This window comes from Hyperolius riggenbachi, chromosome 3, assembly GCF_040937935.1.
Source record: "Hyperolius riggenbachi isolate aHypRig1 chromosome 3, aHypRig1.pri, whole genome shotgun sequence".
NCBI classification, from domain to species: Eukaryota; Metazoa; Chordata; class Amphibia; order Anura; family Hyperoliidae; genus Hyperolius; species Hyperolius riggenbachi.
This window is the reverse complement of record NC_090648.1, coordinates 310,883,264-310,907,551: the sequence shown is the minus strand read 5'-3', so window position 1 is coordinate 310,907,551 and position 24,288 is coordinate 310,883,264. Positions and strand designations below refer to the sequence as shown.

At 42.9% G+C, this 24,288-nt stretch overlaps 2 protein-coding genes across 3 annotated transcripts in view; both read right to left on the bottom strand.

Moving 5' to 3' along the window:
- The window catches only part of ZFC3H1 (zinc finger C3H1-type containing), a 126,864-nt gene that overhangs the window by 68,081 nt on the left and 34,495 nt on the right, over positions 1–24,288 (bottom strand). The window contains exons 7-13 of one of the 2 annotated variants that reach the window (XM_068276677.1): positions 22,824–22,921; positions 14,551–14,739; positions 8,720–8,878; positions 8,401–8,538; positions 3,346–3,464; positions 3,120–3,263; positions 1,712–1,886 (exon numbers count right to left, since the gene is read on the bottom strand). In XM_068276677.1, the coding sequence (XP_068132778.1) occupies positions 1,712–1,886; positions 3,120–3,263; positions 3,346–3,464; positions 8,401–8,538; positions 8,720–8,878; positions 14,551–14,739; positions 22,824–22,921 (1,022 nt within the window). The remainder of the gene's footprint in view (positions 1–1,711; positions 1,887–3,119; positions 3,264–3,345; positions 3,465–8,400; positions 8,539–8,719; positions 8,879–14,550; positions 14,740–22,823; positions 22,922–24,288) is intronic. The other variant, XM_068276678.1, reaches the window with a different exon arrangement.
- Positions 16,051–18,885, bottom strand: LOC137560761 (uncharacterized). The gene is made up of 2 exons (XM_068271910.1): positions 18,585–18,885; positions 16,051–18,230 (listed from the first exon to the last, which is right to left on the bottom strand). The coding sequence occupies exons 1-2, from the start codon at positions 18,847–18,849 to the stop codon at positions 16,051–16,053; spliced, it is 2,445 nt and encodes an 814-aa protein (XP_068128011.1). The 5' UTR covers positions 18,850–18,885.

Genomic DNA, 24,288 nt, shown 5'->3' with positions numbered 1-24,288 from the left:
GAGAGGAACAGAGGTGTGGGAGGGGAAAACAGGAGGGAAAGTGTCTGAGGGGGAAGTAGAGAAGCAAAAAAGGACAACCCAGCAAGCCCTGCAACTTCCTTTTTGTGTACCAAATTTTGTGTGTACCAAATAAGAGTCAGGTAAACTACAGAATGATCATTTATCAGCAAGAAAAGTAATAGTGATTTTAACTTTTGGATTGCCTGGTTAGCATCCTTATTACTTATTTACCAGTTAAAAATAAAAATTGATTTTTTATTTTATGCACAACAGTTAAACTTTAAGATATTGGTAAAATCCCAGTGGCTAGACGTGCTAAGCTGATTAAGAGATACCCCAGGAGACCTACAGCTGAAATTACAGCAAAACCAGGCTTACTAAGTATTGATTGGGGGTTAATATGCATACTCATTTCTATACTCCTTTCTAGTTTTTTGTTTGTCTATTATTGGTTGTCACAATCAAATATTGCACACCTTTAAAGGGAAGGTTCAGGGAGTAGCACAAAAAAAATAAAAATCCAAATCCACTTACCTGGGGCTTCCTCCAGCCCGTGGCAGGCAGGACGTGCCCTCGGCGCCGCTCCGCAGGCTCCCGGTGGTCTCCGGTGGCGCGCCCTGCACACTACTGAGCCTGCACAGTATAGCCCGGAGGACGTCCGATGACGTCAGCGCGCACCAGTGAGACGCAGATTGGAGCGCAGAAGAAGCCCGACCTGGCAGCCAGCCTGGCCAGGTCGGGCGCGCCACCGGAGACCACCGGTTGCCTGCGGCACGGCGCCGAGGGCGCGTCCTGCCTGCCACGGGCTGGAGGAAGCCGCAGGAAAGTGGATTTGGATTTTTATTTTTTTTGTGCTACTCCCTGAACCTTCCCTTTAAAGAGGTAGGCATGCAGTGTAAAATGGTGCCAAACTGTCCTCCTTGCGCAGTCTGTACATGATGGTGTGGCATTCTGTTATAATGGATTTATTGGCAGTCCATGGAATAATTCCAGGATGTGAGCTAGAGAAAGCGGAAAAACTGAGGGAAAGTGAATAGTTTTTGCAAGGCACTATATTATGCTTCATGACCATCTCAGCAGAACTGGCTGCTGCTACTCTGTTTAGCTCCAGCAAGTCAACAAAGTCAGCCCATGAGGTCCATCCGACCTACTGAAAAAAACTGTTGAATTAGCCTGACAGCTCTAGGCTGTTAGCAGCATCTTTAAAGAAAACCTGAACTGAAAATTAAAAGTCAAAATAAACATACACAAGTCATACTTACCTCCCGTGTAGTCTACTCATCAATCTCTTTTTCCTCTCCAGCATCATGTTTGCCCACTGTGATTGATGGAATTCTCCGTCCTCCATTTTAAAAATGGCCATTACGCCATAACAGGTTTCTGGTCAGCACACTGTTAAACTGTAACATCGCCCACTTGAGCCATAGGGAAACATAGAAATTACCGGGCACATCAGTTGTCCACTCAGCTATAACTGACAGTAACTGGTATATTTCAGATCTGACAAAGTGTCAGAACTGGAAGGGATCATTGTCAAAAGCAAATGGTGAGCTTCTGAGAGGGACTGATGGCAAGGTAACTATGTAATGTTCATTTGAAGTTACCTCATGTGTTTATTTTAAATAATTTTACTCAGTACGGGTTACCTTTAAATAATACCATAGGTAAAAAAATAAAACATTATTATATATGGATCAGAATTTAAATGTACCTGCTCCTGTAATTTCTTAAGGAAAATTCTGTTTGCATTCAGAATCTTGTCTGTAGCTTGTAACTGTTCGGTGAGTTTAGTGATTTTCAACTCTGCCGTCTTGATAGATTCCTTTTTCTTTACCTCCTGCTGCAGTAGATTCTTCAGCAAAGACTCATCTTTAAACAGGAGGACTCTGTGTGAACACAAGTTAAACAAAAAACCCAACAACTTACAAAGGAGATAAAATGCAGCACTAACATGAGGCCAAACCTCAGATGAAATTATTTATCTACTGTACAGTAAAACATGGTAGGTATAAAAAATATAAAGACCTTCATGCATTTTCACACCACATTTCTGCTTCCGCAATTCACCTGCACAACTCACAGTATATTTAAATGTATACCTAATTTTACTTTAGGTACCCATTAACAGATGTTGCATAGCACAAGCATTTTATTTAAAACAAATGATGTAAACACCTAAGGCCAAAACGGTTCCAAGCCATGTAAACCACTGCAACTGCTGGTGACTGATATGAGGTATAATATGGACCATTTAATATGTACCACTAATGGTATTAACAGGCTCTACTTGACAGGGAAAAAAAATGTTCTGAATAGTCTGAAAAAGATTAAAGAGAACCCGAGGTGGATTCTAAGAATGCAATCAGCATACAGAGGCTGGGTCTGCATATACTCCTGCGCCCCTTCCCTCCCCGCTGATTGGAGGGAAGGGACACGGGCGGGGACCGGAGCTATGGAGGAGGCGGGGGAGCGGCAGAGACTGACAGATGCAGCGGTAAACACCCGGCTGCGACACGCTGTATGTCGACAGCTCATCGTTTCATTTATGGGGGCAAGCAAAGCACGGGGGGGGGGGGGGGGAGCAGTATAGCAACAGAGGCTGGGCAGTATATGCAGACCCAGCCTTTGTGTGCTGATTGCATTCTTAGAACCAACCTCGGGTTCTCTTTAAGAGCCACTTTTTGAATTTTTACTGTTGCCCTCACTAGGTGCTTCCCTCACTTCATGTCCTTGGGACCTTCATGAGTTACACAAATCCTGGTAAAAACCAGAAATGAAGGGCAAACAAACTGTACACACTACAAGTAATGTAAACACTAAAGATTTTAAAAGCTTTTGCTAATGCAATGCTATGGGGGATTTTTACAAAACCGCATAGCTCCAGTGTGAACACACATATAGGATTACATTAGCAAAAGCTTTGTAAAATCACTTAGCACTTAGAAAAGCTCTTGTAGTGTGCACCAGCACTAAGACAAGGTTAATTCTTCTACATGGAACACAGACAGAAATAAAAACCCAAACTTTTATCCCCCTTTCCACACTGTCCGAAACGAAAATGAAGTGAAAAAAGTTGGACTGAAACGAACACACAAAACTAAGCATTCCCCCAAACTTACTTCTGCTTTGTATGCTTTGTTTCAGCCTCATCCACTTTTGAATCTTTGATAGGTTTACGGCTACCATCTACTTCTATATCAGAATTTGTTGGGGACAGGTTTGCTACTGGTGGTTCAGTCTTTAAAAGCTTCTGCTTTTCTCGACTGTAAATAAAAAAAAGGTTTCTAAATTAAATCAAGAAATGAATTAAGGTAGCAACATTTCAGCTAGACAACTCACAGTTACCTAGAAATTTCCTCCCTTAACAGCCTGTATTCCATTTTCCTGTCATCTGGTAATGCTTCTGGGGTTCTTAAAGGATCATTTTCTTTTTCAGATTTAGAAGGTCCTTTTGGTTTTGATGCCTAACATAAAACAAATCCAAGTTAATACACACAGCAAAAAAAGACGTTGTGTCAAATATTGCATTATATACTCAAAATAAGGTTGAATATTTTATACTTAAAATGTTAATAAAAAGAGGACTGACTTCTAAAAGGAACAACCTATTTGACTTTTTAGCCATATTGAATGCAGCCCAGGGCAATATATAGTAAAGATTTCTACTCTGTCACACCATTCCTCCCCTTGCTGAAAGCATTTCTGAGCTCTTGCAGTTATTTCAACTACAGAATCATGTCTTTTTAATGTAGTGCTACCTGAGAACTCTAAGGTCACTGCCATCCAGTGCTGGATTTCTGCCTTGTTCTTTACAGGGATTTCCTCAGATCCTCTCAATCTTTTTACGTTTCATATTAGATTTATAAACTTTGTCCATTGATGAAGTGGGAAAACTTCAGGAATGACATCGACACCAACAAATTCTTCAGATATTTTACAAGTGAGCTACAAAAATCAGGGAGCTAGAATCCCTGATAAATGGGGATAAATAAAACTGTAAAATACCCAGAGGTTTGCTTTTGAAAAATAATGAAAACCTTGAAAATCCCCCATGAGAAGATGGACTTGTCCAAAACTTGTTAGTATGAGGGGCCAGTATCAGAATAAAAACACTTACTGTAGGTGACAGCTATTAGAAAGCATTTATAGTGTATATTCCATGGAGAAATGTACATCTTATAAATGTGTATAAAGTACATGTATTTTGAATTTAGTTTTTCCTTGTCCCTTTAAAAGACTCCGTGACATTTAAGATTGAGATAAATAAGTGTATGAACCAAGCCTACACAGAACTAGCCTGTATCATTTTCTCCCTTACTGCAAGGGTTAATAATCATCCAGGGCTATAAACCCCAGTACCTCTGCTGTCAAAGACAGAGGAAGAGAGAAGCTAGGAAATCATTGCTTACCTGCTCAAGCCTTGTGGGCTATTTTTTACATCAATTATTTGGGTGTTATGAGATGGATAACATAGGAAGGTGTGATGTGCTTGTCAGACAAAAATTGCAAGAGCTAATAGGTTACTGGTTTTCAGCCTGGGCATACTGAAAGCATACAAGAAGATTTTACAGTAAATCTTATTTTGTGACAAATGTATACCTAATACAGTGGTTTGCAAAAGTATTCAGCCCACTTGAAGTTTTCCACATTTTGTCATATTACTGCCACAAACATGAATCAATTTTATTGGAATTCCATGTGAAAAACCAATACAAAGTGGTGTATACGTGCAGTGTTCTCCCCAGGCTCTTTTAGCCGGGTGCTCCACCCGGCTAGATTTGGTGACCATCCGGCTGTCATCGGCTCACCTCCTCACCGCCTCCTATGCTGTAAGTAGAGTTGCCCTGCATTTTCATCTCGCCCCACCCGGCTACTTTTTCCTGCCACCCGGCTACTATTTCATGCCACCCGGCTGGAAAATAATTCTGGGGAGAACACTGACGTGATAAGTGGAACGGAAATCATACGATTCCAAACATAAAAAAAAAAAAAAAAAAATAACTGTAAAGTAGGGTGTGCGTAATTATTCAGCCCCCTTTGGTCTGAGTGCAGGCAGTTGCCCATAGACATTGCCTGATGAGTGCTAATTACTAAATAGAGTGCGCCTGTGTGTAATCTGTCAGTACAAATACAGCTGCTCTGTGACGGCCTCAGAGGTTGTCTAAGAGAACATTGGGAGCAACACCACCATGAAGTCCAAAGAACACACAAGACAGGTCAGGGATAAAGTTATTAAGAAATGTAAAGCAGGCTTAGGCTACAAAAAGATTTTCAAAGCCTTGAATATCCCACGGAGCACTGTTCAAGCGATCATTCAGAAATGGAACGAGTAAGGCACAACTGTAACTTACCAAGACAAGGTCGTCCACCTAAACTCACAGGCCGAACAAGGAGAGCGCTGATCAGAAATGCAGTCAAGAGGCCCATGGTGACTCTGGACGAGCTGCAGAGATCTACAGCTCAGGTGGGAGACGCTGTCCATAGGACAACTATTAGTCGTGCACTGCACAAAGTTGGCCTTTATGAAAGAGTGGGAAGAAGAAAGGCGTTAACAGAAAAGCATAAGAAGTCCCGTTTGCAGTTTGCCGCAAGCCATGTGGGGGACACAGCAAACATGTGGAAGAAGGTGCTCTGGTCAGATCAGACCAAAATGGAACTTTTTGGCCAAAATGCAAAACGCTATGTGTAGCGGAAACCTAACACTGCACATCACTCTGAACACACCATCCCCACTGTCAAATATGGTGGTGGCAGCATCATGCTCTGGGGGTGCTTTTCTTCAGCAGGGACAGGGAAGCTGGTCAGAGTTGATGGGAAGAAGGATGGAGCCAAATACAGGGCAATCTTGGAAGAAAACCTCTTGGAGTCTGAAAAAGACTTGACTGGGGCGAAGGTTCACCTTCCAGCAGCGTACATTTGAATACGGCGCTGGTAGACTTGGGCGCAGGATCCAGCTGTTAAATGGCTGGTCCTGCTTCTGCACAAGTCCGGGGCGTTTTAATTACTATTCCCCCTCCAGGCCGACATGGATAGTGGGGGGATAAAATAATACGGCTTCCAGCGATTGCTGGAGGCCGAATTATTGTGTTTTTTTAAACAACTTCGGCTCCGTCTTCTGACGGAGCCGACCTTCCTCACTGAGCGCCGCTATAGACCGATTCCCATTACAGTCTATGGCGGCGCTGGCTGCGCCCAAAGCTAGCAGCGCTGAAAAGCACTGCTCCGTTCCAGCAGGACAACAATGGAATGGTTTAAAACAAAACCTATCCATGTGTTAGAATGGCCCAGTCAAAGTCCAGATCTAAATCGAATCGAGAATCTGTGGCAAGATCTGAAAACTGCTGTTAACAAACGCTGTCCGTCTAACCTGACTGAGCTGGAGCTGTTTTGCAAAGAAGAATGGGCAAGGATTTCAGTCTCTAGATGTGCAAAGCTGGTAGAGACATACCCTAAAAGACTGGCAGCTGTAATTGCAGCAAAAGGTGGTTCTACAAAGTATTGACTCAGGGGGCTGAATAATTATGGGCACCCCACTTTGCAGTTATTTTTTTTTTTTTAAATGTTTGGAATCATGTATGATTTTCGTTCCACTTCTCACGTGTACACCAATTTGTATTGGCCTTTCACGTGGAATTCCAATAAAATTGATTCATGTTTGTGGCAGTAATATGACAAAATGTGGAAAACTTCAAGGGGGCCGAATACTTTTGCAAACCACTGTGCATGTATTTAGAATTTTTTAGTTTTTGTGATAGTGCCCTTTAAAAGCAGAAGTTGCTGAGCACAATGAAGGTCTCGATAAAACCAGCACCGGGCTGAACATCTTGACTTCATGTGGCACAGGGTAGCATATTAGCTTGTAGTTTTTGCATTGCATATTATAAGTTCTAGATTTTAAGCAGAAATATTTAAAGTTACATTTTTTTACATTGACCTCAACTACAGTACTGCTGACTAATGCAATACTGGTATTTTTTTTCTTCACTTGAAACACTGGAGCCTCTTTACTGATGCTTTGAAACCAATTTTTTCTTTCATCCAGCATACCATGGTGCACAGAGACAATTTCTCTTTTCCAGTGTCAATTGCAGCTCTAAATGACATTGTACGCTTAGAGTGACGTCATGTAAACAAACTCAAGGTTGCCATCTTGTGGCCAAAGAGTAAAACTACATCTAAAAGTAAAAAAAAAATACACTACACAAATTTTTCCCTAAATAAAACACTATTTACTTCCCACCCTCCCAAAAATACCCACATAAAATGTTTAATGAAAAAAAAAAAAAAATTACAATAAAAAAACCACAAATATTTACCTAAGGGTCTAAACTATTTAAATATCTATGTAAAGATGAAATATTTCTATATATATTTTTTTTATAAGCTTGTAAATAGAGATGGATGCAAAACGGGAAAAATGCTCTTTTATTTCCAAATAAAATATTGTCGCCATACATTGTGATAGTGACATAATTTAAACGGTGAAATAACCGTGACAAATGGGCAATTACAATACGTGGGTTTTAATTATGGAGGCATGTATTATTTTAAAACTATAATGGCCGAAAACTGAGAAATAATGTTTTTCCGTTTTTTTCTTATTCTTACTGTCAAAATGCATTTACAGTAAGGTAGCTCTTAGCAAAATGTACCCCCCAAAGAAAGCCTAATTAGTGGCCGAAAAAACAAGATATAGATCAGTTGATTGTGATAAGTAGTGAAAAAGTTATAGGCGAATGAATGGGAGGTGAACATTGCTCGGATGCATAAAGTGAAAACGACTGAAAGCTTAAGTGGTTAAGCTTAATTCTCATACATCGTTCAAGAATTCCTTTGTAAAAATAAAAGAACCCAGGTAAATTTCAAGATAACTGTGTTTGATATGAGATTTTCAGGTACTAGCACTGACTTAAGCACAAGCGCACAGCAGGCCAGTCATTTGCGGAACTCCAGTCCTGTACCGCAACAATCCAAATTGTTGCTCTCCTCTTGTCATTCAGGTGTGATCACCTCCAGGGCTGGTACACCTCAGTGAAATCCAAATGAATATCAGTGGTTTGTGCAAAAAAACAAAACAAAAAAAACTATTCAAATTTTATTCCATCAACCTGTCAAACACATGCGTTCATTTGGGGGATGCACAGATTTCCTTTGTCAACGCAATGGAACAGTGGAGTAATCACAATCTCGTTACATTGTATTGCAAATGGGATCTGCACATAACCAAAACAATAGTCTGTGTATTATGACAGACTGATGGAATAAAACTAGGATAACATACTTCGAGTGTGCAGAACCATATATCCATCTAGCGGTTTGCAGGTCACAAAATGCAGCACATGGAGTACAGTGGAAAATGAACATTTTTGATAGAACATATCTTCACATAGATATTCTCACCTCTGCAGTTCTTCTGGCTTCTTTGATCATAAATTCCAGTCCTCCAAAAACACTGAGACCTGGACTAGATGGCTCTGGGTCTGATTCATCAGAGTCAGAAGCATTCAGTGTTACTACTACTGACTTGTGCTTTGGAAGCTGCAGAACAGAAAATAACCATTGCAAAAATGAATATTCCATACTGAACTTTTAAACACAAACATTATGTCTAATTCAGTTTAAATTGCTTATAATTGGCTGCAGTTCCAATTTATCACCTGTGTTCTCCATGCACAAAATAGAGTAAGAGAAGAAGTCTAAGATGACATTCACACATTACCTTTATTACACGTCGAATAGGTCTCAGGACTCGGACTATCTGTGTATTGTTCTTGCGATGTGTGACAGTGTTCATGCTGCCTGATGTTAATGTAATCCTTGGTACCGGCATAACATTGTTGACAGAAGGCGGAGATGGTGGTTGACTGTCAATGGGTTCCTGGAAGATGGCAAAATGCTACAATGCTTAAATGGAAATTACAGTCTGGTATCCCAGTCAGAAAAACAAACCAAAAAACGGCTTTTCCCTCTGTACTGCCTGTAGCCATTGCCATTTTGTGTGGCCCTCTGAGACCCTCAAATGTGTATGACTAAGCAGTAAAAGAATGACAGCTCACTGCCATCCCATTCAAAGGAGCACACTGGAGACAGTGTCTGATTATAACATTGCCAGCTTGAGCAGGAGTGCAGCAGCAGCAAGCCACAGTGCTCTCCAGCAAAACTTGCATGGTGCTCCCTCCTGGGATCTAACCCTCCCCCCCCCTTCTGTTGTGGCTGGTAAAACTAGACACACACACAGCCTATTCTTTCTCCAGGACCCTCTACCTACGTTGCAGAATAGCACAAGGTAGCAGTGTAATATCTTCCTGCTTCAGAGCAGCTTTGGCTCTCTTCTTTTCCTCCTGACCATGTGATATGCATTGGAAGCCAGAGGTATACAGCAAAGAGCATGTGGCAGTCAGAACAAAGGAGACCCAACAGTGCTGGAGCATGTAAATATTACACTGCTCCTGTGCACTGCTATGTAGAAAGGAGAAGAGCAGCAGGCTCCATAAAAATTAAATCTTCATAAACACTTTAACCACTTGAGGACCGTGGGCTTTACCCCCCTTATCCGGTTCAGCACCGCAGTCCGAAAATCTCATGCATCCGAGCAACGTTCACCTCCCATTCATTCGCCTATAACTTTATTGCTACTTATCACAATGAATTGATCTATATCTTGTTTTTTCCGCCACTAATTAGGCTTTCTTTGGGTAGTACATTTTGCTAAGAATTACTTTTTTCTAAATCTATTTTAACAGGAAGATTAAGAAAGAAATGAAAACAATTCATTATTTCTCAGTTTTTGGCCATTATAGTTTGAAATTAATATACGCTACCGTAATTAAAACTCATGTATTTTATTTGCCCATCTGTCCCGGTTATTACACCGTTTAAACGATGTCCCTATCACAATTTATGGTGCCGATATTTCATTTAGAAATAAAGGTGCATTTTTTCAATTTGCGTCCATCACTATTTATAAGTTTATAATTTTAAATAATATAATAACATTCTCTTGACATGCATATTTAAAAAGTTCAGACCCTTAGGTAACTATTTATGGTTTTTTTTTTTTTTTAATTTTATTGTTAATTTTTTTTTTTTTATAAAAAAAAAAGTGTGTGTGGGAGGGAAACTGCTAATTTTAAATGTAAAATATATTTTTTTTTATTAAAAATGTATGTGGGTGCAGTTTACTATTTGGCCACAAGATGGCCACAGTGAAAAAAGTCCTGGATGCGAACGATCTCGCAGCCAGTAACTAAAATGCTGGGGAGAAGTTTCCTGCAGGCAGAAATACAGCGCTCTCTGGAGAGAAAGCGTCGTTATTTCTGCAGGGAAGTTAGATCGGTGAATGGGAATTATATTCCCATTCACTGATCGGGGGGCTAGCGGCGGGCAGCAGGAGCGCACCCGATCGCGCGCACCAGCCGGCGGCAGCAGCAGTGCCTATCTGGACGAGGAAGCTCGTCCAGATAGGCCGAACTGGTTAAGGACCAGGCACTTTTTTTCCATTCAGACCACTGCAGCTTTCACGGTTTATTGCTCGCTCATACAACCTACCACCTAAATGAATTTTGGCTCCTTTTCTTGTCACTAATAAAGCTTTCTTTTGGTGCTATTTGATTGCTGCTGCGATTTTTACTTATTATATTCATCAAAAAAGACATGAATTTTGGCAAAAAAATGATTTTAACTTTCTGTGCTGACATTTTTCAAATAAAGTAAAATTTCTGTATACATGCAGCGCGAAAAATGTGGACAAACATGTTTTTGATTAAAAAAACCCATTCAGCGTATATTTATTGGTTTGGGTAAAAGTTATAGCGTTTACTAACAATGGTGCAAAAAGTGAATTTTCCCATTTTCCAGCATCTCTGACTTTTCTGACCACCTGACATGTTTCATGAGGGGCTAGAATTCCAGGATAGTATAAATACCCCCCAAATGACCCCATTTTGGAAAGAAGACATCCCAAAGTATTCACTGAAAGGCATAGTGAGTTCATAAAAGATATTTTTTGTCACAAGTAAGCGGAAAATGACACTTTTTTTTGTCAAAAAGTTTCCATTTCTTCTAACTTGCGACAAAAAAAAAAAAAAAAAAAAAATGAAATCTGCCACGGACTCACTATGCTCCTCTCTGAATACCTTGAAGTGTCTACTTTCCAAAATGGGGTCATTTATGGGGTGTTTACTGTCCTGACATTTTGGGGGGTGCTAAAATTTTAAGCACCCCTGTAAAGCCTAAAGGTGCTCATTGGACTTTGGGCCCCTTAGCACAGTTAGGCTGCAAAAAAGTGCCACACATGTGGTATTGCTGTACTCAGGAGAAGTAGTATAATATGTTTTGAGGTGTATTTTTACACATACCCATGCTGGGTGGGAGAAATATCTTTGTAAATGACAATTGTTTGATTTTTTTTTATACACACAATTGTCCATTTACAGAGATATTTCTCCCACTCAGCATGGGTATGTGTAAAAATACACCCCAAAACACATTATACTACTTCTCCTGAGTACGGCGATATCATGTGTGGCACTTTGTACCCTAACTGCGCTAAGGGGCCCAAAGTCCAATGAGTACCTTTAGGATTTCACAGGTCATTTTTGTTTCAAGACTACTCCTCACGGTTTAGGGCCCCTAAAATGCCAGGGTAGTATAGGAACCCCACTAATGACCCCATTTTAGAAAGAAGACACCCCAAGGTATTCCGTTAGGAGTATGGCGAGTTCATAAAAGATTTTATTTTTTTTGTCACAAGTTAGCGGAAATTGATTTTAATAGTTTTTTTCACAAAGTGTCATTTTCCGCTAACTTGTGACAAAAAATAAAATCTATGAACTCGCCATACTCCTAACGGAATACCTTTGGGTGTCTTCTTTCTAGAATGGTGTCAATTGTGGGGTTCCTATACTGCCCTAGCATTTTAGGGGCCCTAAACCGTGAGGAGTAGTCTTGAAACCAAATGTCGCAAAATGACCTGTGAAATCCTAAAGGTACTCATTGGACTTTGGGCCCCTTAGCGTACTTAGGGTGTAAAAAAGTGTCACATGTGGTACCGACGTACTCAGGAGAAGTAGTATAATGTGTTTTGGGGTGTATTTTTACACATACCCATGTTGGGTGGGAGAAATATCTCTGTAAATGACAAATGTTGTTTTTTTTTTTTTACACACAATTGTCCATTTACAGAGAGATTTCTCCCACCCAGCATGGGTATGTGTAAAAATACACCCCAAAACACATTATACTACTTCTCCCGAGTACGGCGGTACCACGTGTGACACTTTTTTGCAGCCTAGGTGCGCTAAGGGGCCCAACGTCCTATTCACGGGTCATTTTGAGGCATTTGTTTTCTAGACTACTCCTCACGGTTTAGGGCCCCTAAAATGCCAGGGTATAGGAACCCCACAAGTGACCCCATTTTAGAAAGTAGACACCCCAAGCTATTCCGTTAGGTATATGGCGAGTTCATAGAAGATTTTATTTTTTGTCACAAGTTAGTGAAAAATGACACTTTGTGAAAAAAACAATAAAAATCAATTTCCGCTAACTTGACAAAAAATAAATTCTATGAACTTGTCATACACCTAACAGAATACCTTGGGGTGTCTCTAAAATGGGGTCACTTGTGGGGTTCCTATACCGCCCTGGCATTTTACGGGCCCAAAACCGTGAGTAGTCTGGAAACCAAATGTCTCAAAATGACTGTTCAGGGGTATAAGCATCTGCAAATTTTGATGACAGGTGGTCTATGAGGGGGAAAATTTTGTGGAACCGGTCATAAGCAGAGTGGCCTTTTAGATGACAGGTTGTATTGGGCCTGATCTGATGGATAGGAGTGCTAGGTGGGTGACAGGTGGTGATTGATGGGTGTCTCAGGGGGTGGTTAGAGGGGAAAATAGATGCAATCAATGCACTGGGGAGGTGATCGGAAGGGGGTCTGAGGGGGATCTGAGGGTTTGGCCGAGTGATCAGGAGCCCACACGGGGCAAATTAGGGCCTGATCTGATGGGTAGGTGTGCTAGGGGGTGACAGGAGGTGATTGATGGGTGTCTCAAGGTGTGATTAGAGGGGGGAATAGATGCAAGCAATGCACTGGCGAGGTGATCAGGGCTGGGGTCTGAGAGCGTTCTAAGGGTGTGGGCGGGTGATTGAGTGCCCTAGGGGCAGATAGGTGTCTAATCTGATAGGTAGCAGTGACAGGGGGTGATTGATGGGTAATTAGTGGGTGTTTAGGGTAGAGAACAGATGTAAACACTGCACTTGGGAGGTGATCTGACGTCGGATCTGCGGGCGAGCTATTGGTGTGGGTGGGTGATCAGATTGCCCGTAAGGGGCAGGTTAGGGGCTGATTTGATGGGTGATTGACAGGTGATCAGGGGGATAGATGCATACAGTACACAGGGGGGGGGGTCTGGGGAGAATCTGAGGGGTGGGGGGTTATCAGGAGGGAGTAGGGGGCAGTTTAGGGCTTAAAAAAAAAATAGCGTTGACAGATAGTGACAGAGAGTGATTGATGGGTGATTAGGGGGGTGATTGGGTGCAAACAGTGGTCTCGGCAGGGATGGGGGTGGTCTGAGGGGTGCTGTAGGTGATCAGGGGGCAGGGGGGGGAAATCAGGGTGCTTGGGTGCAGACTAGGGTGGCTGCAGCCTGCCCTGGTGGTCCCTCGGACACTGGGACCACCAGGGCAGGAGGCAGCCTGTATAATACGGTTTCTATACATTACAAAGTGTATTATACACTTCGTATGCGGCGATCCGGGTGCTAGTAACCCGCCGGCGCTTCCGAAAGGCCGGCGGGTTACAGCGTGAGGGGGGCGGAGCCAGTCGCCGGTGGCCGATCGGGTCACGAATGACGCGATCGCGCCGCCCATGCCCCTACAAGGACCGCCACCTCTGTGCATGCGGCGGTACTTGCGGGATCCACTTGCCGGCCGCCTCTGTGCAGTGGGCGGTCGGCAAGTGGTTAAAGCGGTATAAAACCCTGACATAATATTCAATTAAAAAAAAAAATGTATTCCTACTTTTTATATGCCATACAGTTACCATATTTGCTTTTGTGCATAACTATTATTCATTTAGAAATTATACGTTCTCAAAGTACACTTTTTTTGCTCTGAGAGCTAACTTTGCATTTTATTTATAGCGGCTTTATTCATCTTCTAACGTAAGCAGAAATGCTTTCTGATTCAGACTGTTTTCAGGAGAGCCTGCAGTGTCAGAGAAGTGTTTATTTACATTCCTCACTTGATACAATTAAATACAAGATAACATTATCTCCACTTCAGATGCGTCCAGCTTTGCTGGCAGGGAACTTCCGATTCCTGAGTGTAACCCTTTGAATGCTGTTCTAGTAAAAAAAAATGCTGGTTGTATATAACATGCTGTAAATCTTTTAGAGCAAAGAAGAAATGCTGTGTTTCATTCTGCTTTAACCTATGACTTACATTGGGTTCTAGATTTTGGCCCATTACTTAATTGAGTTCAACACTCCTGCTCTAAAGGCTATCTATAATCAAAAATGTATAATTTACAGTCAGTTTCTGACACATTACCTCAGGTTTGGGTGCCCTTTTATTAGCCAAAGATTTCAAAAGTTCTTCACGAAGAAGCATTTCCTCTTCTTCCTCTTCATCTGCAAAAGGAGGTTTAGGAGGTTGTTCAGGTTCTTCAGGTGGAAGCGGAGGAGGTGGAAAGGGTGTTTCAGGAGGCGTTCCAGGCGTCATTAATATATCACAATGAGGCTGGAGAGGAACACAGTATAAATCAAAGCCAGCAATCAGACACTCCTGTTAACATCATATAACTTTAAATATATGAAAAGAGGAACTATAACAAAGTTTGTTGTTTTTTTTTTCCTCTGGGGAAGTGCTACTGAGGTTTACTATTTTGATTTTTCCTCCCTTCCTTGTCTTGGTAACCTGGACGCTTGGACAGAAAGCAGGACATAAATAATGGTGCACGCTGTACGTTTTAACTCTTTGCTATGCAGAATAAAAAAAAAAAAAAAGTTTTGTTTGAAGGTTCACTTTAATGAATCTAATTCCACCCACACAAGTACAAGTTTAAAGAGAATCCAAGGTGGGTTTGAAGAATCCTATCAGGACACAAAGGCACATACTGCATAAAATGCCCAGCCTCAGTACAGTGTGCCCCCAGGGCCCCCCAGGCTCTGCTGTCCATAAAAAAACCCCGTCAGGCTAGCGACACGCAGATTGTTGCTAGCTGGCTGTTAACTTGAAGGCTGTCTGTGACTGCCGCTCCCCCGCCTCCTCTATAGCGCGGCTCCTCACCTGTGTCCCTTCCCTCCCTGACTCCGTGAGCTGATTGGAGGAAGCTTACAGAGGCGGGGAGGGAAGGGACACAGGCAGGGAGCCACGATGTAGAGGAGGCGGGGGAGCGGTGGTGACAGACAGCCTTCAGGTAAACAGCCAGCTAGCGACAATCTGCGTGTCGTAGCCTGGCACTTTTTTTAAATGGATGACAGCAGAGCATGGAGGGGGGGGGGGGGCACGACTGGGGAGACACTGTAAGGACACAGAGACTGGGCATTGTATGCAGAATGTGCCTCTGTGTCCTATTAGGATTTTTCAAAATCACCTTGAGTTCTCTTTAAAAGGATACCAGAAGTGACATGTGACATGATGAGATAGACATGTGTATGTACAGTGCCAAGCACACAAATAACTAGGCTGTGTTCCTTTTTTTCTATCTCTGCCTGAAAGTGTTAAATATCAGGTATGCAAGTGGCTGACTCAGTCCTGACTCAGACAGGAAGTGACTACAGTGTGACCCTAATAAGAAATCCCAACTATAAAACATATAAAACTATAAAAAAAAACAAAGACTATAGTTACTTACGGTAATGTCTTTTCCGGAAGTCCGAAGGACAGCACCCATGAGACTTGTCTCCTTCCCCACTTCAAATGGACAGGAAGCTAAAAATACCACAGACATTTGCATATTCATTAGGCAGGCATATATAAATAGGGAACTCACAGTAAATCGTCAGTAATAAAAAAGACCACACCACACATAGTTCTGCTTCGTATTTATTAGTAAGGGTGGGTCGCAAGGGTGCTGTCCTTCGGACTTCCGGAAAAGACATTACCGTAAGTAACTATAGTCTTTCCCAGGAACGTCCTCGGACAGCACCCATGAGACGAAAAACAAGATAAGTTAATTAGGGGGGGGACAACTGCCTGCAACACTTTCCTGCCGAATGACAGGTCTGAACTAGCTGCAATGTCTAATCTGTAATGTCTGACAAACGTATTTTGGCTGGACCACGTGGCCGCTCTACAGATCTGTTCGATGGAGGCTCCCGCCTTCTCTGCCCAAGAGGCTGACACCGCTCTAGTTGAATGAGCCTTTATGGATGATGGTAATAACTTTCCTTGTTGGGAATAAGCCAACGCAATGGTCTGCCTTATCCATCTGGCTATAGTCGACTTCGATGCTTGTTTGCCTTTGAATCTTCCTCCGAAGAGAACAAACAAGGCATCCGATTTCCTCCATTGTTTGGAACGATCTAAGTAGCCTAAAACCGTCCTTCTTACATCCAGACAGTGAAGTTTCTTCTCCTTTTCATTGGTCGGGTTGTTACAGAAAGAAGGTAAGAATATTTCTTGAGAACGATGAAACTTAGAAACAACTTTAGGGAGGAAAGAGGTGTCCAACCGTAATGTGATACGATCTCCAGAGATAATGCAATAAGGTTCTCTCATGGACAGGGCCTGTAATTCACAAACTCTCCTGGCCGACGTAATTGCTACAAGAAAAGCCGTCTTGATGGTTAAACATTTATCTGAGATCTCCTCCAGAGGTTCAAAGGGGCTGTTACATAAGGCCTGTAGTACGGTGTTTAGGTCCCAGGATGGCATTCTTGACTGAACCAGTGGCCTGATTCTTTTAAGTGCCTGAAAGAATCGTATGAAGAATTCTTCTTCAGCCAAACGTCTCTCCAGAAAAACACTAATAGCTGCTGTCTGAACCTTCAGTGTGCTGGTGCTGAGGCCTTTCTGATAACCCTCCTGTAGGAATTCTAGTACTGAAAGGGATAAAGAACAGTCTCTGGAATTTTGTTCACACCATCCTTTATACACATTCCAAGTCTTTTGATAAATGTTCCTGGTAACCTTTTTTCTGCTCTGGATTAACGTCTCCAAAAGTCCGTTAGAGAAACCCTTCTGCTTTAAACTTCTCCACTCAGGCTCCAAGCTGAAAGCTGAAGGAGCCTCAGATCTGGATGAAAAACTGGACCCTGGGACAGCAGGTCTGGACGATCTGGCAGCATTACATGATCGACTGTAGCTAAATTCTTCAGTAGTGTAAACCATGGTCTTTTGGGCCAGTATGGCACTATCATGATCATCCGAGCTCGGTCTTTCTGTAATTTGTTCAGAACTCGAGGAATTAAGGAAAGAGGAGGATAGGCATACATCAGACCTGAATTCCACGTTATCGAGAATGCGTCCACTGAGCAAGGATTGTCCTGGGGGCATAGTGAGCAAAACATCTGGCACTTTGTGTTGTTCTTTCGAGCAAACAAGTCCATGTCGGGTCTGCCCCAGAGGTGTACCAGGCCCTGAAACACAACTTCGTTCAGAGACCACTCGTCCTGATGAAGTGGTGATCTGCTCAGAAAATCGGCTAAACAATTCAGGGTTCCCTTTAGATGGACTGCTCTCAAGGATTTCAGGTGTCCTTCTGCCCACTGTAGTATCTTGCATGACAGGTACCATAGAGAATGACTCCTTGTTCCTCCCTGTCTGTTCAGATAGGCCACCACTGTGTTGTTGTCCGTTCTTATCGTGACGTGAGTGCCCCTGATTTGGGAATCGAAGTGTGTCAACGCTTGCCAAACTGCTGCCAGCTCTCTGTTTGAAGATCTTTGCCTCGACGCTCTGGGCCAAGATCCCTGTACTGGTATTGTACCCAGATGGGCTCCCCAACCCCAGGCGCTTGCATCTGTTGTTATGACTGTCTCTGAGGGATAGCTCCAAAGACGTCCGTTCGTCAACTGTGAAGGGATCAACCACCAATTCAGTGAGTCCTTTATGAACTGGGGAATTAAGATTCTCCTGTCTAAGTCTCTTATACTCCTGTTCCAACTTCTTAAAATCCATAGTTGTAATGTCCTGGAGTGTAGCTGACCCCATTGAACTGCTGGGAATGATGAAGTTAGAAGACCCAGTAAAGCCATGGCGTTTCTCAATGATATTGAAATCTTGCCCTGGAAAGAAAGAACAGATTTTAGAATTGCACATATTTTCCTTTCAGGAAGAAACACAACACTGTCAATGGAGGCTATAGTAAACCCCAAAAATTCCATAGTCTGAGTAGGAACTAGAGAGGATTTAGACCAATTAATAAGCCAGCCTAAGGACTGCAGAAAATCGAGACAGAAGTTTATCTGTGTCTCAACGGTCTCATAGGATTGACCCCAAATAAGAAGATCATCCAGATAGGCTATGATCTGAACTGACTCTAACCTGAGAACTGCTAGAACCTCGGACAATACTTTAGTGAACAGCCAGGGTGCAGAAGATATACCAAAGGGTAAAGCTGAAAACTGGAAGTGCCTTACCTCTCCCTGTAGTCTTATGGCGAATCTCAGGTATTGCTGGGATCTGACATGGATAGGCAGGTGGAGATAGGCGTCCTTGAGGTCCATAGAAGCCATGTAACACTGACTCTGTAGCAGATTGACCACATTGCGTATATTGTCCATTCGAAATTTTCGATATCTTATTGACCTGTTTAATCCCTTTAGGTTTAAGATGAACCTGTACTCCCCCTGAGGTTTTTTTACTAGGAATACTGGAGAATAGTACCCCTGAAACTGTTGACATTTTGGGACCTGACGAATTACCCTCTTTTCCAGAAGGACAGCAATTTCTCTTTGTAAGGATAAGCTTAGATGCTGATCTGATGGGGTCTGTGTAAGAAAAAATTGTACTGGAGGAGCTGTGGCAAACTCTATCTTGTAACCTTCGAGGATTATATTTAATAACCATTTGTTCTGAAAGTGACTTTCCCAGTTTTCGTAAAAGTGCGCTACTCTTCCTCCCACTGGGAGCCTGATGTCATTGTTTAGATCCCTGGGATGGGAGAGGAAAGGACACATTTGGTCTTGGCCGCTGTGGTTTGTTCTGCCCCCATCTTCTTTTAGGATAGCTCTTGGACCCCTGTTCGCTCTGTTTTGGGTCTCGAAAGGAACGTTTGAAACGAAAATTCTTTCTTTTTATGGGAAAGTTCTTTTTATTGTCTGAGGACCTTTCTAGCGTTTCATCTAATTTGGAACCAAATAATAATTCCCCCTCACAAGGTATTCCGCACAGTTTAGATTTTGAGGAGGTGTCCCCTTGCCATGTTTTTACCCATATACCTCTTCTGGTAGAGTTCACCAAGGCCGTGGTCCTGGCAGATAAACGGACAGTGTCATCTGCTGCATCTGAAAGATAATTAGCAGCGTGAAAAAAAAAAAAAAAAAAAAAAGTCCTTTAGTATCTCTTCTCTGGGTACCCCTGAAGCTATCTGGGATTGTGTATGAGACAACCAAAGTTTTAAAGATCTGGCTGCGGCTGTAGATGCGACAGCTGGTTTAAATGTTAGTGATGAAGACTCCCATGCTCTTCTTAACAGATTATCCATTTTCTTATCTATGGGGTCTTTTAAATTTCCAAAGTCCTCAAACTGGAGATCAGATTTTCTAGAGACCTTAGAAAGAGCGGGATCTAATTTAGGTGACGGCCCCCAGAATTTCTGGTCATTAGGGTCAAACGGATATTTATTGGCAAGAGACTTGGGCCAGAATGCTCTCCTCTCTGGGTTATCCCATTCCAGTTTAATCATATTCTTCAGAGAACTATGTACTGGAATGAAAACAACCTCAGGATCAGATAAACTCTCATACATATGATCGAGGGGTGATAGAGTCTTTTCCTCAGTCTTAATACCCATGGTATCACGCATAGCTTTAAGAAATAACTTTAAGGCATCAGTTGCAAAGGCAAATTTATGAGGCTTATCAGTGTCTAACTCCTCTCCTGAAGGAATTTCCTCAAGAGACTATATATCCACCTCTCCCTCAGATAATTCTGAGTCCCCTGAATCTTCACCCCTCTTTCTTTTTTGTAAATTTACGGCAGAGTCCTGCCCTGGGGGAGGTTGAGGTGTAACCGTGACATCACTACTAGATGTAGAAGGATGAGATGGAGGCACCATAGGAGAAGGAATAGGAACAGTCCCAGCAGCTGGAATGTTTGCCTCCTTAATAGCTTTAATGGCAGTAGCCATTTCAGAACGCATCCATCCCATCAAATCTTTAACCTCCCTGGCGGTTAATTTTTTTTGCCAAATTGGCAAAAAAAACTTTTTTTTAAATTTTTTTGTTTTTGTTTCATGTAAAGCTACCAGAGTGGTAGCTACATGAAACACCACTAGAGGGCGCATGTGTCCCTCTAGTGCGATCGTCGCCGGCATCTATAGCAAACAGGGGAACGCGTATACAACGCGTTCCCCTGTTTGGCTTCTCCTGTCGCCATGGCGACGATCGGGATGACGTCATGGACGTCAGCCGACGTCCTGACGTCAGACACCTCCGATCCAGCCCATAGCGCTGCCCGGAACTCATTGGTCCGGGCAGCGCAGGGCTCTGGCGGGGGGGGGGCCCTCTTTCGCCGCTGCGTGCGGCCGATCGCCGCAGAGCGGCGGCAATCAAGCTGTGCGCGCGGCTAGCAAAGTGCTGGCTGCGCGCACAGCAATTTACAGATTAAAAATCGCCCCACCAGGGGCTGAGATCTCCCCCTGCGCGGCATAGCCCGAGCTCAGCTCGGGCTTACCGCCAGGGAGGTTAAACACCACGGGTGATTCTTTCTTCATAACTTTGTCAATACATGTTTGGCATAATGATCTAGATGAAGAAGAGGATATTTTCACGGCACAGATGGCACATCTTTTATGATCAGACTTCTGAGCCTGTTTTCCCTTGTCACTCTTATCAGCCTTGTCAGTTGGATCAGATTTGTCTTTATCCGTTTTAGGAGCATTAGGCTATAAAAGAGACAAAGAGAGAGTGTAACTAACCAGCCTCTTATATAAAAAAACTATTTATACATATCTGAAAAAGGAGTCAGCAGATGACACCAACCAGAGAGGCTTCTGAGCCAGGCTCCACAGATCTGGTGGAGGAGGATCCAGCGGCAGTTTCCATGGTCAGGGAATGGATTCTGACCAGGAACTGAGCTTTTAATAAGCCGCCCAATTATGCCACGCCAAGGTAAGCCGCGCCCCCCCTGACAGAGTGCGCTTCCAAAATATGAACCCCCCCGTACAACTGCTGCTGTACCTATAGTTCCTCCTTACCTTATGGGCAAGCGAACCGCTCCCTCACCGCCGGGCTCTGGGATGCAACGCGGCTCACTGCCCTCTGAACGCTGGATAGGCTTACCCGCGGTGACTGAGTGACGTTATCCGGCTGGCGCGATCACATGATCGGCCTCTTCTTCCGCCGGAAGTGCGTCAGACGCGCCTGTGCGCGCGAGATCCGATGGGGGAAACTATTCGGCCGCAGCTCCGGCGCACGCCGGGTCCCTGACCCGCGATACTCGGCCTGAGTCGTGCAGCAGCTCCTGCCTTACAGACATGGTTGGCTTCAGCTCCCCTGTAGCGTCCTGTGTGGTGGACAGAAAACAACTGACGATTTACTGTGAGTTCCCTATTTATATATGCCTGCCTAATGAATATGCAAATGTCTGTGGTATTTTTAGCTTCCTGTCCATTTGAAGTGGGGAAGGAGACAAGTCTCATGGGTGCTGTCCGAGGACGTTCCTGGGAAAAAAACTTTCCTAGCAGAAAATGGCTTCTGAGAGCAAGAAAGATTAAAAAAAAGGGGATTTTCTTATCAGTGAGGGTCACACTGTAGTCACTTCCTGTCTGAGTCAGGACTGAGTCAGCCACTTGCATGCCTGATATTGAACGCTCAGGCAGAGAAAGAAAAAAAAGGAACGCATGTCTATCTCATGTCACATGTCAGCTCGGGTATCCTTCAACCATGCAGATTTTGTTAGTAAATAGGTTTGTTTTCATCACCCAATGTACTGAAGGAAAAATAAAGCCAGCTTTAGGGTTCCCGATCATCGCATCCAACCTATTTACAGTATTTGAAATTGTTTTGAGACTTCCAACCCAGTAGAAACCGGACAACTGTACTTTATAATACTCCAAGCATATTTTTAAAAAGTACATGCAGAAAGAAACTATTGTAACTATACACCATCTGTAATTTCAGACTTCTGAAGCAGTTGTCTTCCAGGTTCTGCAGAGTCGCATGAGAAGAATCTGGCAAACTCCTTTGCCAAAAGGACTCCTACAACCTTCTCCTTTCTCTAGCAAAAGTTATGGGAAAACAATAACAGCAGCTTTAATAAACAGAGCTGATAGCATCTTAAGAGTTCCCATCACGCACCTAGGAGTAGAACAGCAGCATGAATGCCTACTGAAGTGGAATTCACCAGTATAGACATGGGCCTCCACTAATACATTTGGAAGAACACAGCTCCACAAGTTAGAAAAAGACAACTGCAGTACTGGACTATCACAATTTAGGGATATTAGATTTTGTTTCTGCAAATTATTTCTGTAAATGCCCAGTGTTCCTTTAAAACCAGGTGTACTCATGGTGGTGGTGTGGGGTATACAATGTGGGACTTATGAATGGGTGTCCACGGGGAAGCCGTTTGTCTTGTAAAAACCCTAATCCTCCCCCCCCCCCCCCCCCCCAACATGAGCAGCACCAGACTGCACACCCCATTAATGCACTTACCCATGAATCTGTAGGATACTGATCTATTAAACAGAGTCCTGATGGCACATATCCTAGATGAGGATAAGTGGTGTAAGACAGTCTAGCCGGAGACGCTCCTAAAACAGAAAATAAATTACATCAGAAAATGAAATATGCACATGAACACGTTTGGCATTGTCAGTCTTCACACATATCAGTTTTATGTGAACCGGTATGTTTTGTTTCATGTTAGATTTGCTTGGCTTGCTACATAGGTCCCAGGAAACAACTGCCAACTATTACATTACAGAACCGCTCCTAGGAGACCCCACTCCAACTATAAACGCCTGCTTAGCTGAGATACAGCAATAGATGAGTGACAACTGGCTGAGACTAAACGCAGATAAAAAAGTCCTTGTGATCGGAGGGCAGCGCATGACAACAAAACAACTTCAGTTGCATTTTTCAACACTGGGAATAGGAGACACAGATCTACACAGCTCTGAGCATGTGCGTAGCCTGGGAGTTCTACTTGATGGGGATCTAAACTTCAGAACTCACATCTCTGCTGTGGTGAAATCATCCTATTTTCACTTGAAGAACATTGCATAAATCAAGCACCTCATTCTCCCAGATCTCCCAACCTTACTTAGTTCATACCTTCATTACATCCCAACTGGACTATTACAATGCTCTCTACACTGGCCTTCCAAAAAAGGACATGTACCGCCTACAGCTGATACAGAATACTGCTGCCAGACTGTTACCCAACCAACCCCATCACTGCCACATAACACCAGTCCTGCACTCCCTTCACTGGCTACCTATAGAATGGAGGATCCTATTCAAAATCGGCCTACTGACATTTAAAAGTCACTTCATAATCTGGGCCCTGGATATTTGAAAGAAATGCTTGAGCTGCATAGTACTCCCTGCAATCTCAGATCCACAGGTTCCAATCTTGTCATACCCAGAGTCCACCTGAAAACTTTTGGTCCCAGAGCCTTCTGTCATGCTGCTCATACATTATAGAACTCCTTACCTCAGCAGATCAGGACAGCTCCATCTCTGGACGTGTTTACATGCAGACTGAAAACCCCCCTGTTCAGTTTGGCATTTGCAGAAATATAATTTTGTTGTGTTAACACTTCATCCTACTACCTATTACTGAATCTGAAAGTCTAAGCACTGAGTCCTATGGGAGAAAAGCGCTATAGAAATGTTATTGTTATAAAACAAAAGTGTCTAGTGGCTGTGTCACCTAGGAGATAATCTTCATATCTTTCAAATAACTTTTAAGCATTTTACAAATGAAAAATTACATAAATGTTGGTGAAAAATTACTATCAAAATAATTGAGTATTTTCTTGTTTGCTGGTGGTTTAAAGGGCATTTGTGATAATCTCACCCAGGAGAAAAAGTGAATTGCATAGGGACCCTGGCTTTCCGCAAACCAATAGTCTCACTATTTCAGGTGGTGCTTGGGCTAATTTATGGAATGTCA

Bases quoted from the DNA above. Each gene is read 5' to 3' on its own strand.
- LOC137560761 (XM_068271910.1), bottom strand. From the start codon at position 18,849: ATGTCAACAGTTTCAGGGGTACTATTCTCCAGTATTCCTAGTAAAAAA. The intron at 18,231-18,584 runs GTAAGGCACTTC...CTTTCTTTCCAG, and splicing joins CCATAAGACTACAGGGAGAG to GGCAAGATTTCAATATCATT.